The 15,999-nt window shown below is 39.1% G+C and overlaps 1 protein-coding gene across 1 annotated transcript in view; it reads left to right on the top strand.

Annotated features, from left to right (window-relative positions):
- Positions 1-15,999, top strand: part of DOCK3 (dedicator of cytokinesis 3) — a 141,689-nt gene that overhangs the window by 71,198 nt on the left and 54,492 nt on the right. The window contains 9 exon segments of the mRNA XM_081850458.1: positions 2,677-2,801; positions 5,095-5,257; positions 6,367-6,473; positions 8,077-8,248; positions 10,447-10,544; positions 11,299-11,382; positions 11,506-11,606; positions 12,376-12,457; positions 13,866-14,036. Of these exon segments, the coding sequence (XP_081706584.1) occupies positions 2,677-2,801; positions 5,095-5,257; positions 6,367-6,473; positions 8,077-8,248; positions 10,447-10,544; positions 11,299-11,382; positions 11,506-11,606; positions 12,376-12,457; positions 13,866-14,036 (1,103 nt within the window).

Here is a 15,999-nt window from a genome sequence, read left to right on the forward strand (position 1 = left end):
AATAAAGTGAGGTGGGGTGGGGGAGGAGAGAAAGAGGGAGGTTTGAAATGAAAGATGATCTTTTTTGAGCTTCTCTGCTACTTCTTCTCTTTTGATTTCCAAAAGAGGAAAAAAAAATCATTAGAAAGAGAAATTGAACCAAGAACTTGCTTCCCCCCTGAGCCCATCTGTCTCTTTTCCCTTTGCTTTTACAAAGGGAAATAGGTCTGAAATGCTATAGAAAGAGACAAAGAGGCTCTCTCTCTTGTGCTCTCTGCTGTCCAAGCCTGAAAAGACAGGTGGAAAGAGATAGCCAGGTGTGTGAGAATGATAAATCGTCTTTCAGCACTCCTTTGCGCCCCTGCACTCTGGTCCTTCTTTGCTGCAGACACAGGAGCAGACAGAATACATGCATGTCATTTCACAGTCCCCAGTCTGCTCCTCCTGTGGCCTTTTCTTGGTGGACAGAGCTATGTGTGCCACTTGGCATGTTCTACACTCATAGGTCCCCTGCTGCTCTCAAGAGGACACTATCCCATTGCCAATATGTAAATAAGATTCAGCTTATTTAAGTCAGCTTCTGTACTTGAATGGGAGTGGGAGTGCAATATCGTCATTTTTCAGGAAGCAAAATGTATCGGACTGGCCCTGATACTTACCTAGAATACTCAGATGTTGCAGTAATTAATTTCAGTCCTGTTTTGTAGTATGTAGTATAGAAGAAAGTATAGTTTTTCCTCCACATGGCAATGTGGATAAAAGCATGGATTCAAACCATTTTGGGGCTGTGTGTGCATTGCAGCATGTGACAATATCTAGGTATAGGGTCAACAGCCGCTGTGTTACTGGTTGAATGGGGAACAGAGCTGAAACTGAAAGCCACTTGCATCCCACAATATTGGTTGGTAGGCATTCCTTATTTATTTATTTATTTATTTTAATAATGCATAGAATACTTAATGCTGCAGTTTCTAAGCAAGTGTACAATAGGGATAAAAAGGGATGCAGCAAAAAACAACACAGTTAAAATTAAGCATGAAATCAGAAGAAAAACTAATTTAAAATGCCTGTTGAAATGAAGAGTTTTTTCCAAGTGTCAGAAGTTCAATAGGGAGGTTCCCCCCCACCCCACTCACCTGGAAGGGATTTCCACAGAATTGGACCCACAATACTGAATACATAGAGTTAGATGAAATGTAGATGGAGATACCCTTTAAATGACAGAAAATGGTGCAGGGGAAGGAAGAGAAGGAGAAAGGGATGTGCAGCCTTCTGTTCTACACATCTGCTGTTGTGGTCTAAGGACAAATTTCAATAAAAGCTATTCTATATTCCATGTACAGGCTGCCTATGATCTGGGTTAAATTGATCTTATAACACTACAACATGGGAGCCAGAGTAATGGAGCAAGAATAAAATATAACTCTTTGTAATTATTGCTAATGAAGAGTATTTTAGCTAATCTTCATGCATATAGAATCATAGAATTGTAGGATCATCTAGTTCAACCCTCTGCAATTCAGGAATAATAATACATATACTTTTGGGGAAGAAAAATAGGAATAGATGTCATTACTAGGTTGCCTGGAGAAGCATACTACAAGGAAGGAAACTGCAGTTGTGTTAGAAATGAGATCATTTCTCTGTCTGAAAGCAAATAGTGTTTCATGTTTAAATTCATGCATTATTCCTAGCATTGTAGTAGAAAGAGTCTTCCATGTAGGACAGAAAATAAATCTTATTATTTCATGCTGAAACACTTTTCAGTCATATTTAAATCAACAAAGGGCTGAAATTCTGCTACATTCTGCACTTAGCTGCTGTTTTTCTTAGATACAGGAATATCTTTGAACGGCTTGAAAAGTGGGTAAGCATTCCCACTGTTGCAGCCCATGCAAGGTCTGCAAGCTAGGCAGGAATCCAGGAGGAAACTTGTGAGATTTTTTATTCATTTAATTTGAGTTGAAATTTATATTATAGACAAGTATATGATGCGATAAGTTTTCCTCTTGGTAAAGTAGTACTCAAATACTGACATTTGAGGTAACTAAATGGATAACTATATTATTTGTTATTTGTTGCCAAACTGTTCGGGGACTAGATATTTCTTGATGTCACTGCTGCCCCCATTTACTATGTGCCTGCTCCAGGGGAAATCCAGCCCTCCTGGCTGAAGGACCCTCCTGGCAATGATGCAAAGGCCTTGTGAGGCATCTTGTGTTAGGAGAAGCGCCAATCATATCAGAAATTTGGCATTGCTTTTGCAGTAAAATTGTTTGATGAATATTGCTGAGCAGCCCAGCTGCTTGCAGCCCACAGGCAAGAGAAGTCATAGCAGGGGCTGGATGTTTCCTATAGGTGGCTATTCGGCCATTGCTGCTCATGCTCAGGAGTGTTTTTGATAATTTATTTGTTAACCAGAGAATTTAGCAAAGCAATACGAAAAAATTACTTCCTCTCCCTCACCTTTGTCTCCTAAGTGATTTACCGAATTCTCAGACTTCATAAAGCATTACTAACAGCCATCTACTTTAATGCACTGGTGTTAAAATGTTCATTTTTTTATTAACTATTTATTTTATACTTGGAATGAGTTGGATTCCCATCAGAATTGTGAATAAAACATCACTGGCTTTCACAGAATTGTCATGTTTTCTATTTCATTTTCTAAAAAAATATTTATTTCTTCTTGTGTAGGTGATATACGCAATGACTTGTACCTGACTTTAGAGAAAGGAGACTTTGAAAGAGGTGGGAAAAGTGTTCAGAAGAACATTGAAGTGACTATGTATGTTCTTTATGCAGATGGAGATATTCTAAAGGTAAATAGATATAATTTCTATTAAATGTAGCATCACCTTAGTTCTGTCATTTACTTTCATATTTTTAAAATCTGGAAAAACTGGATTTCTTCTGTTCAGTTATTTGAACTAAATTATTACAGTGGTTACTTGCATGAATCTGTGAAGCAACGAAAGCAAATAAAAAAAATCTCAATCAGGAAAAATATCTGTCTACAGATGGGTTCTGATGAAAGGGCCTTTCATTGCTGCTCAGTCAATCCCATTTGTTTTCAGTCCTGCACTAACACTGAGAGGACCTATTTATTTTATTTTTACCTTTCCCCCTTCCTTCCTCAAGGATCTCAGAGCAGAATACATAATTTGCTGCCATTTTATTTTCACATGGCTGAGGAATGGTAACTCATCCAAGATCATCCACTGTGTTAGTTTGATTAATGAGTTGGTTTTACTCTTCTTATTTCATTTATTTTTATGGTAGATGTGATATATTGTAAACTGCTTTAATTGTATAGAAAGGTCACCTATAAATGTTTTAAGCAAGGATAATATTATATCCTTTGTTACTTAGCTGTGAACTCTCTCTTCTTTGCTACTTCCCATCACTGGAACACTTTACACCCCAGCATCCATTGGATTCCTTCCTCTGGTGTATTGGAATGCCTAATGAAGTTGGGAGAGAGACAGGAGAAATGTGTCCCTGTTAATTCTCCTTGACTTCTCAGCAGCTTTAGATACCATCAAACATCATATACCTCTGGAGTGTCTATCCGAGCTGGGGTGGGTGGCATCACCTTGCGGTGGTTCTGCTCTTACATGGATGGTTGTTTCCAGAGGGTGATGTTTGGGGGGGGGTGTTCTTCAGCCCCGTGGAGCCTTCAGTGTGGGGTTCCTCAGCATTATCCCTCATGCTGTTTAACATCTACATGAAACCACTGAGTGGGGTCATCTGGACTTTTTGAGTACACTCAGCAATATACTGATGACACACAGCTCTGCTTCTCCTTTTCATCTGCAGATGTGGCAGTGAATGTGCTGGAACATTGTCTTGTCTTGGTCATGGATGAGAGCCAATAAACTGGAGCTCAGTCCAGATAAGACCAAGGCACTGTTAGTGGGTTGGAAAAATGGGAAGTTACACTGACTCTGAAGCAGTAGATATGTGGCTTGGGGGTCCTTCTGGACCCATTGCTGTTGCTTGAGGCTCAGGTGGCCTCAGTGGGGCAGAGTGCCTTCCCTCACCTTCAACTGGTGGCCCAGCTGCACCGCTACATGGACAGGGACAGCCTAATTTCTGTCATTTATGCTCTGACAACCTCTTAGATTACTGCAAAACATTATATGTGGGGCTGCCTCTGAAGACAGTGTGGAAACTTTATTTGGCGCAGAATTCAGTTGCCAGGCTGCTTATTGGAGCACATTAACGTCAGTCCTGGCCCAACTGCACTGGCTGCTGATTAGTTTCCAGGCCCAATTCAAAGTGCTATTTTTGACCTATAAAGCCTTAAACGGCTCAGGACCACAATACCTCAAGGACCGCCTCTCCCCATTCTCGTGGCTGCCCACCTGTGGAACACACTCCCCAGAGATGCTCGCTTAGCACCTTTGTTATGTATCTTTAGGCACCAGGCAATAACATTCCTCTTCTCCCAGGTCTTTGGCTAAGTAAACAATCTATGGCCTTTTAAACTGAGTGGAGTTTTTGTTTTGTTTTGTTTGCTATTAAGTTAAAACATAATTGACAAAGTCCTGGTGCTTTGTAGTAATTCAGAGTAGGGAGTTAGTTGCTGTTTTATTTTTAGGTGATAATTATTCACCTGAAACTTTCTTCTTTCTGCTAATGAAAAAAAATAGGACAGACTATTCTAAGGATTCCCACTTTTCACTTACAGAAGCTTGAATGGCTAATGATTAAAGAGGCAAAAAAATCCTAGGAGTTCAGAATCATACCTGAACTCTGTATCTCTCAAAATAAGAAATGACTTATTTAATAAGAAAAAGCACTTATTATATGAGATACATCATTAGCACTCCCTCCCTATTTGCTCCCCAGATTTTCTCCTCCTCCTCCTCCTTCCTCCTCCTCCTTAAAAATCTAGACTCCTCCCTTCTTGATTTTCTAGAGTTGTGTACTTCAAAGTTTTGCATCTGTCCATGACATTGTTTAGCAGCTGGATATGAATTGGACTGATTACAGTATGCTGTGTTTCTGCATCCTTAACATGATACTTCCTTGGTGTTATTGCGTATCTTTTGTAATGTGATATTCTTTTATTCTTATTCTGTGTTCTTTTTCATTCCCCCCCCCCCCCAGGACTGCATCAGTTTAGGCTCAGGAGAGCCAAGTAGGAGTCTATATCATTCCTTTGTCCTCTATCACAGCAACAGCCCTCGTTGGGGAGAAGTCATCAAGCTTCCCATTCCCATAGACAGGTTCCGTGGTTCTCACCTCCGTTTTGAGTTCAGGCACTGTTCCAGTGAGTGCAACATGGTTCTCTGTCTGGAAGATACCTAATTTTCATAGGCTGATTTTCTTCCGTAGATTATTTCTGTGCTGATTTTGCAAAGGATTAGGAGAAAACGTATGGTGGTTAGGGCATGTTCTCATTTCCGTTTCAGTCATTGATAGCTGCAGTAAAAACAACTGCAACAACCTCTAACAAGGCAGTTATTTGGGATAATTTGTAGCAATGTCAGATCCTGAACTGGCTAATAGATAAACCCCTCATCAAGTGTTGAGGGCTGGAAGATGTGTTAGCAAATTAGTTATTACAGATTAAGCAAAAAATGGAATTTGGGCTCTGGAGAAACATATATATTCTGTTTTAGTTCCCTTTCTGAGTTCGTCTAGGAGCATCTTTTTTGAGGTCCATTCCAAAGTAAATGGTCTTTCTTTGTTTGTGCAGTACTTGGAGCTTTGTTTCTTTTAGCAAAATACATGGCTTACACTCTTCCTTTGTGATAGGGATATTGATTTTTACATATTCTCCTAAAGCTGAAAGGCATAGTCACAAAAAATCAGTGTAGTAGTCACTAGCCTAGTTCCAATGTCAGAAGTTGGGGTTGTGCTTTGTTTTGCTCCAAGGAAACCATGATCTGCTGTTGGCTTCCTTGTTGTGATTTGTTTGAGCTAAATAAGCTGCATTTCCTGGTTAAGACATAATGTTAAGCCAGGGGTTGTGTTTTGTTTCTTCCCTAAGGGGACTTACTTCTGAGTAGATATATATAGAGGCGCAGTGTTGCAACAGCAGGAAGGGGTTGCCATAAGCCTGACTAGGAAAAAATGGCCTGGCAAGAAGGGAAGAGAATGCAGGAAAGGGTTCAGCACCCCTTCTCCATATCTCTATTGAACTTGCTCTTCCCCCAACTTTATAACCTGCATTTGAAGACATAGGTCTTTAGTTGTTGTGTCTGATTCATGATACAGAATATTTTGTGACTGTAGAAAGCACAATCAGAATTATGAAAATGCAAAATAGATAGAGAAAAGGTTTTCCATGATGCCCATTATAAGTTACAGGGACAGGCTAAAATGCTAATTTGGTAGTTACTAGAATTCATGTAAACATTTTGTTTCTTGTTGCAGCAAAAGATAAAGGTGAAAAGAAGCTTTTTGGCTTTGCATTTACACCACTAATGAGAGATGATGGCACCACCCTTTCTGATGATATTCATGAGCTTTATGTTTATAAGGTACGATAGTTCCTCACTCTTCATATATTATAGGTCTACCATCAAGTCATTTCACTGTTCACTGTTGTAGAGTAAATCTATAATGGTCCAGATCTGCTAAAATAAGTGTTTGTACAGATTTTGATTCGTCTGTTACAGTACATTACAAATTGTGAGATACTGCGAGCAGATAGACCTTCACAAGCATCCTAACTTTCTCACTCTTTCTTTAGAATACCCTCCCCGCCTCTCTTCCTCCTCCTTCTTCCTCTTCCTCCTCCTTCTTCTCCTCTTCCTTATGTTTTTAGACTTGTATCCTGCTTTATATTTGGGGTCAGGATAGATGTCATGCATGATTACAGGCTTGAATTTTGCCAGGAGGACGGGACACCTCAGTTCATGAAAGGTCCACAGCTTTAATTAATTTTATTTAATTTCATGTGGGTATAGTTTTTTTAATAAAAAGTTAAACTTATTAATTATGCAAAATTATCATAGAACATGTTCCCTCTCTTGCACAACACTAAGACCATCCCGGGACAACATTGTACAGTGGTACCTCGGGTTACATATGCTTCAGGTTACATACACTTCAGGTTACAGACTCCGCTAACCCAGAAATAGTGCTTCAGGTTAAGAACTTTGCTTCAGGATGAGAACAGAAATTGTGCTCCAGCGGCGCGGCAGCAGCAGGAGGCCCCATTAGCTAAAGTGGTGCTTCAGATTAAGAACAGTTTCAGGTTAAGAACAGACCTCTGGAACGAATTAAGTACTTAACCTGAGGTACCACTGTAACAGGGTGGAAAAATGAGTACCCCCCCTCCCCTCCAAAGACTGCATGCCTTCCTGTGCCCATATCTAGTCCTTGAGGAGGGTGGGTAATGAGTGGAGACACCAGGTGCAACAGGAATGGGTCCTTCTGAGCTCCTGAGTCTGCAATCAGGGCTCTTACTGCTCCCGCCAGTCATGCTTAGGATCCTTTGGGATAACTCAGGAGCCCCTTGGGGTCTGCAGCCCACAGATTGGAAACCACTGGAATAAGGCGTTCTACAGAGGCTTATAAACAGCACAACCCATCAGCTCAACTGAAAATTAATATCTGTATATAAATAGAGGTTATGTTTAGAAGCCTTGAGAAACAAGCTGCTAATAAAATCTATTCTGCTGTAGTAATCATGTTTAGCACAGGGATGTATTATTTTATACTTTATATATACTCCTAACAGAGGTTTTTTATTTTTACGAGATATAACCTAGCTATTTAAAAGGAAGTTAATTGAAATGGAAGGTGCATGTAGCTTTTTAATTATTACAAAATTTTTGTAGTAGTCTCTAACTCCCATCAATCCCAGCCTGCATGCCAAATGGTCAGAGATTATGAGAGTTGTTAAAAATACCTAGAGGGCACTAAACTGAGGAAGTTTGGTCTATCTGAACTGATAGAAAGCTGTTTTCCAAAGTGTGTGCTGTTTGAATGAGTAGCATACATATTCCGAATACAGAATGTCTGCATGCCTAGAATCCATATAAAGTCCTCCATATTCTGTTTAGTGGCACAGCAATACATGGAGTAAAGCATATATAATTTTCGAGCTAAAGCGGATGTCCTTTTTTATGTCTGCAGTGTGATGAAAACAGCACATTCAATAACCATGCCCTCTACCTGGGTCTTCCATGCTGCAAAGAGGACTATAATGGCTGTCCCAACATTCCTTCAAGCCTGATTTTCCAGCGTAGCACCAAAGAGTCATTTGCAATCTCTACTCAGCTCTCTTCTACCAAACTCACCCAGAATGGTACAGCAGTTTTCATTTCAAGAAATCATAGGATGCAAAAAAGATAGAGGGGGTGCTTTGTATATTGCATTGAAATAATGCAATTCATGGTCCTTTGAGTGGGGGGGGAGGGTTGGTTGGCTTGCTTTTGTTTTTATTACATATTTTCTGTTTTTAATCCTGTACTTTTTATGTTATGAGCCACCCCGAGATCTACGGATGAAGGGTGATATACAACTTTAATAAATAAATAATTACAATATTTGCTATATATTCACATATAAAGGGGTCTTTGAGTGCAGTGCCAGATTTAGGGGTGGTGTGGGTGGTTATTTGGCTGGCTGGAATACGTACCTGATCTGTGATAAGGCCGCTTGTTTACCTGGATAGAGAGACGTGTTGTGTGTGTGTGTGTGTGTGAGAGAGAGAGAGAGAGAGAGAGAGAGAGAGAGTGTTTGTGACTTTTGCATGGCTGGAATGTAGTCTACTGTACAATAAGAGAGACATTTGTTGCTCCACCCACTTTTCCCTGTGGTCCTGTCCACCCTTGACATCTGGCCTGCAGAAGGTTATTCACAGTGGAAGGTGACTCTCAGGCTAAAAAAGGTTCCCACCACCTTAGACCGGTGGCTCCCAATTGGAGGGTCCACATAACCCACTCAGGGGTTCAGTGGCATCATTTACCGAACAAAAAGTACCATAGAGATACGATACCAATTTTTTCAGAAGTAGGGGGTCCATGTCTTGGCTTTTGAAAAACAGGGGGTCCACAACACTTAGCTAATTGGGAACCACTGCCTTAGAGCAATCTACCATATGCATATTTATACAAAGTTATATTGATATTTCTGCCGCCAGTGCAAGAGAAGCTGCCCTTTCCATAATCAGACTCTCCATTTGCTAATGAAAACTTGGGGGAGGGAGGTGTTTTGAGGGTGAATTTGACCAGTAGTCAAAGTTAATAGAAATGGAGGAGGAAAGCTGAAATCTCATATATTAATGAGTGGCACAGTTAAATAGATGAGGAGGAATATATCAAAATCTGCAGCATTGGGCCAGATCCTGATCTCCCGTACCCTTCACAGGACAAATTTGGCAGGTGGTAGCGAGGCTGCCCACGTGTCAGTCACATGATGTAACATTGATATCAGGTGATGATTGCCAGGACTTCAAAGCACCATGCAGGCCTTGTAAAGAGTGTTGTGTGGTGCTTTGAAGGGCCCACTGCCTAGCAGGCTCTTAAAATCACCACCTGTCAGCTATTGTGTGGTAACTGCAAGCCTCCTTTCTGCAGGGTTTACAATATTTTAGAGTGTACAGATAATTACCTTGAATTATGATGAATGTTTTTATAAAGGCCATCAATAACTGCTGGGGGTGATTTTTTGAAATCACAGGTGAGGAAAAGCATGCATTTTGGGCAAAGCATTGAGATCAGAAAGAGGTTTCAGGAGACCTGGGTAGAAGAGAAATGATTCTACTGAGTAAAATCCCATCTCAATTGATTTTTAAACTTGGCAATCATTGTTTTGTTTTTGTTTTTTAATTAAGACAATACACTGAGGAAAAGTCAAAGGAATTCATTAAACGAGCACTCTGCTGTAGCCAGCATTCACATTTTGGACAAACAGCTTCAGCAGCCTCCCTTCCACCATCTCTTGATTTTTGATCAAATAACTAAAGCTAAAGAAAACTATCTTGATTTTTGATCAAATAACTAAGACCTCAGTGTCCCTTCCAACTCTACAATTCTATGACTTGGAAGAAACATTTTGCATGTTTTTTTTCTTCCTTTTTAGCATATATTGCTCGTCAGAACTAACTTCCTGATATTTTTGTTTGGCATAGTGTAGAACATTTTAAAAGAACATAGTGTAGAACATTTTAAAAGAGGAAGAATAAAATTACTTAATTGTCCAAGATGTATTGTTTTGTGGTGATATGATTGCTATACTTATGCATTTATGCAATCAAATCCTAAGCGTGTTCACTAAGCATGTCTTACTGTGCTGAATTTGAATGTAATTTCAAAGCATGTATAGGATTCGAGCACTAAATCTTGCCAATTTACAAATTTGTCTCTCTGAAAATAATCTTTAACCATTGTCAGTTGTTCACACATATCTGATAATTCTACTTGTGCCAATTTTCCATTGTAATTAGTATGTTTAGTATGATATATTTTGTGTTTCTATATTTATTCTTTCAATTATTTACAGTGGATCTACTTGCTCTCTTGAAATGGAAGGCTTATCCAGATCGTGTAATGGATATCTTAGGAAGACTGAGGCATGTCAGTGGTGAAGAAATTGTTAAGGTGCTGTGTCCCCTCCAAGTTGTTATTAATGTGCAGCTATTGTGACAATTAGTACAAGTCTTTGAGGAAGAAAGCCTCTGCTTTACTTGCTCTGTCTTCAATCAGTAGGTGAAATCAAGATGTGATTATCTTAAGCACAAACCTAAGAAGTGCTGAGTTAGCAACATATTGTTGGTTCATGGGACCAGTTTTGCAGCCAGGTGGTAGGGAGAATGTGATGTTGCTACATAGCTGCATCTCCTCCTCCTCTCTTTTCTGGCAACTTCTAGAAATGCATAATGTGTGACATTTCACCATACTCTTAGGTTTGAATCCAACACTGTGTAACAGGGCTTATATTTCCTCTCTTCCCTGATGCAGCCCCTGCCCACTCCTAAATGTGCGAGGGTCTCCCCACACTTAGCTATGGTTTGAGGGTGTGCAAGAAGCTGTAGGGAGGAAGAGAGGAGGGGGGTTTCATTCTGCGAGAACCATTACAATTTACTGATGATCTTGGATTTGTGTTTACGTAGGAATATAAATATAATGAAAGTGAAATAATGCTATACAAGGTAATAGTCACCACCTAGGTGATACTCATCGATTTCAGTCTGCCTACTCTATGACTTGGTTGGCAACCCCCCCTGTGTCTCAGTAATTTTACTCTAGAGAACTAGGAGCAGTCTTGAATCTCTCTTTCTTACACATTATAAATGGTGTGTTTCGGTAGAATTGTTTACCCGGAGAAGTCATTTGAATGTTTGTGCCTTTCCAGTTCTTGCAGGATATCTTGGACACATTATTTGTGATTTTGGATGACAACACTGAAAAATATGGACTGCTGGTCTTTCAGTCTCTTGTAAGCATAGCACACCTCTGAGAGATGAACAGTTTTGACTTCCCTTTATCCATTATTTTGATGACCTTTGTAAGCTTTGTTGATCTGTGTCCTTAGGTGTGGTTTTGTCTCTCTCTTCTGCAGGTGTTCATCATCAACCTCCTGCGTGATAGCAAATATTTTCATTTTCGACCTGTAATGGACACTTACATCCAAAAGCACTTTGCAGGAGCGCTGGCCTACAAGTAGGTTCTATTTTACCACCATTGTACATTAGAGTGTCACTTCCAGATGAGATGGATAGCAACAGTTCTAATTTATTGTTTAGTAGAACATCCAGTAGTATGAAGCAATCTTACTGAATAAAGGTTTGTGGCATAAAACAAGAAACAAAATACTCTTTTTCAATTAAAAAAAATGGATGACAGTCCTAAATGGGGATGTTCTCCCTCTGAGTCTTCTGAGAGGGAACATGCCAACATGCCATAAGAGTTGAAGGAAATTGGGTGGGGTCAAACAATTAGATTCTGTTTTTATGCTTTAGCTAAAACATCTTGCAGCTTTTTTGTGGACCAAAAGATTTTTCCATCAGTTAACCATCCTTATAATCACTTAGTTTTACTCTGGAAGAGCACTATTTACAGACAGTCAAGCTCTTTTTCAGAAAAAAAAGATAAACTGAGGCCAGTAGATTTCTCTCAAGATTACAAAAACTCTGAAGAAATGTAAAACATGTTTTTGTTTCGTTTTAAAGCAAAATAGTTTTGTGACTAGTATCTGCTGTAATCTCCATGCCTAATCTCTTTTTGTCTATCTCCATCATTGTTAAATATGGAAAAGTAATTATTTTGGGTCACCAAGAATATATTTCTATATCCCACTTAATTATATGTGCTAAAAATCTCAATAGACCGAACTATGATATAAAACCTAACTTAAGGATATTTAAAAACATCTTTAGATGTGAGCATAGCTGGGGTTGGAAATGTATCAGTATTTTGTGTTTTTACTCAGAGAACTTATTCGGTGCTTGAAGTGGTACATGGACCGATCAGCAGAACTTGTACGACAGGACCATATTCAGGAGGCAATGCGGGTATGTTTTCTATAGAAATGCCATCTGTTTAAAATGACTCTTACATTGAAGTTTTCTGTTGTGCAGAGAGCTCTGTCTTGAATAGGTTTTTGTTACTGATTATCTAGGGAAGAAATGAATCCTTTTATCCTGTTCAAATTATAATCTTAGAGTAAAACTTATCTCCTTGAGTTTGAGAATGTACATAATTGATTGTACATATTTTGAACAACAATAAAAACCCTATGAAGAAAGAATGACTGAAAATCTGTCTCGAAAGATCTTTGAGAGAAATAAATATTAATTGTATGTATTCTAAATGTGCACTGCTTGTTCATTAAAAGTAGGTTTTGTTGAAATGGCTACTTGAGTTAATCATACTGGTGTTGATAAAATGACTGGCAAATATATATATATATATATGTCAAAATGGTCAACTATTACTTAATTTTGAAGGCAGTTCATTTTAAAGATACATATTGATCAAAAACCTACATACTACTAGAAAGGATATACATATACAAGCCTAACAATAATATAGATTCAGTAGGAAGTTGCAGCAATAAGAGGGGGGGGGGAGAGTCTCTTCTTTCCTCTGATGCAAGTTGGTGGAGAGATCATTCTCAGTTGCATGGGGAAGAAAGGAAGGGTTCACCTCTAGAAAAAGCTGGTGAGGAAAACATCATACATACCACAGCAAGGACTATGTGGGCATCTCAGGCTTGGGCTGCAATGGAGAATTTTCTCCTATGCCCAACACTGATAAATGCAGCCTGTATAGGTGTGTGGTATATGCATGTGAGAGCATGCACTTTGGCCTCCATTACTGCTTGCATATGGCCCTCAGAAGTTTGGCCAGCCTTGAATGCAGCAACCAGGCTGAAGAAGGTTAGCCACTCCTGCTTTTAAAGCCTATATGACTTGAAACTAGGCTATCCCAGGGACTGCCTTTTCCTATATAAATCTTGATTTGTTACTAAGATTTTAATCAGAGGCTGCTCTTTGGGGCTCCTTGTCATCTGTGGTGAGGTTGTGGTTAACCTGTTAAAGGGCTTTCTCCACTGTTGTGGCCCAACTTTGGAACGTCCCCCCTTGCCTTCTGCCTCTGAAGGTTTGCCTGGCACTGAATCTGAATTATTTGGTGTTGGTATAAAATATTTTAATTTCCCAGGCCTTTTAGAGTGATCTTATGGGTGTTTGATATAGTTTTTAGGTTTTTGTTTTATTTTTGCCGCTTTGTTTTTGGTGGGCAGTGAAAACTAACTTTTTTAAGTAACTTCTTTCTTTAGAGGTTTTAACTAATCAGATACATATCCATTTTTTGAAAATGAAGAATTATTAATAATATATCTAATTTTTCCCTCTCTGGCTCTTTCTAAGCTCCTTTTCTTTTTCTCTTCTTGTACTGATTCACTTCCTACTCCTTAAGGCCTTGGAATATCTTTTCAAGTTTATTGTGCAGTCTCGGATCCTTTACTCCAGAGCAACTTGTGGAATGGAGGAGGAACAGTTCAGAGCCAGCATCCAAGAGCTTTTCCAGTCAATCAGATTTGTGCTTAGTCTGGACAGCAGGAGCTCAGAGACTCTCATCTTTACACAGGTTGGAAATATTCAGTGCTTCTGTTAACTCTGTGTGTGAAACAGGCAAATAGTTTGTGCGTGTGGGTGCAGTTGTTGCAAGCTTTGCTCAGGTAATAGCCTTACTTGCAAATTGTACTGGAACCCTTTTATGAAGTAGATCTGCACCAGTTCAGAGATGGAGAGCTGCTACCTTGCATTAATGTATGTAGGGGCGAGCAGGCATTTTAATTCCCTTTGGTGTTTGATTTAATGCCTTGCTTGTAAGAAAGTTTCAGAATTGGCATGAAGGAAGTGTAATCGATAATGACAAAAGCAGGAGTAGTTCAGACTGAAGCTTTTCGTTATAGTAACTGCTATTGGAAAGTTGTACATTGTATGATAATTATAAACCCATAAAACCATCCTCTGTCTAAACATCGTTTGTCTATAATATTTGTTACATATTATTACTGAGCATCAGATTATTCTATCCTTGCTTTAAACTAGCAGCACATTACATAGTTCAGCTTCTTATGGTGTACTGCTAAATTGTTATGATCCGAGGCACTACATGTGTAGTAAACCTATTGTAACAAGTATCTGCATACTATAGCAGGTGTAGCCTAGTGTACATATATCATTCATTCCTTAGGAGAGGGGTTATTTCAACAATGGGAAGGTGTTGTTTGCAGCTGCAGCAGTTTTGCTAGTTAACAACCAGCATTTGTAAAAATACTAATACAACAGAAATAACTATACAAAACAGTTGCCTTGCGGAATAATCTGTCATTTCATCACTTTTTTGAGATTAATCGCATAGTTACTTTAACAATTTAACAACCATTAAAAAAAACAAACCATAGCATTAAGATATGCCTATTTTTTCTATTGGGTTTAAAATATTGTGGCTACGAAAAGTATAACCAAATTAATCACTGGCTATACCAGTACATTGAACAAGTATAGCAATACACACTATATGTTCTTAAATGCTAAACAAGTATAGCAATACACACTATATGTTCTTAAATGGGATATATATATATATATATATTCTACAGTCTTATATCAACTGTCCACTTTTTACCACATGTTGAGACATAATACTAGTCAAGTAGGTAATATTAATGTTTTGTCTTCAGCAAATATTTCTCTCTAGAAATACCACCAAGCTGTGATGGTTGTCACGGCAATAGTGCTCACAACTGAAACATTTGAGCAATGAAACAATGGCATGGTGGTCCTTAGGTTGTGAAATGACTTCTTCTCAGAGGTGCATATTGCACCATCATTGTACATTTTTCAGCAATTGGTCAAGACACACCCCTTTTCCCAGACCTTTGTTTGAATCTATCTATGTTTTCCCTCCTCCTGCACTACGAATCTGTGCCACTGTTTTATTACTCTGATATTGGCTGTCTTTGTAGTTTTCTATTATTTTAATTGTACTTATTTTAATTGTGTATTTCTGTAAGCTGCCCTGGGACCATTTGGCGAAGGGTGGGCTATAAGTGAAAATGATGATGGAACTCTGTGAGAAAACACTTCTTGAGGATATTTGGTAACTCCCATTTTAGCCATGTGCTTGAATCACATGCTCATTAACACGACCAAGACGAGTCTAATTGCTGTATATTTGTTATTTTATGCTTTGAAGCCATTAAGAAAGGACAACTCTTGATGGCGCTGGTCTCTGCCAACTCTGCCTTTTTCACCAGTTACACATTGATACGTGAGGAGGTTATATATTCATGAAACTTGACCTGTTTAAATACTTCAAAAGTTTACTTTTTTGTTTCCCACTTGCCACTGTGTTGCCCTTTGACCCTAACTGCCCCATAGGCCCCTCAGCCTGGAGGACAGGTGAGCGGAGCAGGGACATGTACCCCACAAAAATGTGGTGGTACTTCAAGGCCGTCGTTTAATTCTGTAAGTAGTTATCCCCATATCCTGCACAATCTTTCATCATGGATGTACCCAGTGACTGTTGTCCCCCACCCAAT

This window comes from Podarcis erhardii, assembly GCF_964252035.2.
Source record: "Podarcis erhardii genome assembly, chromosome: 2".
Taxonomy (NCBI): Eukaryota; Metazoa; Chordata; class Lepidosauria; order Squamata; family Lacertidae; genus Podarcis; species Podarcis erhardii.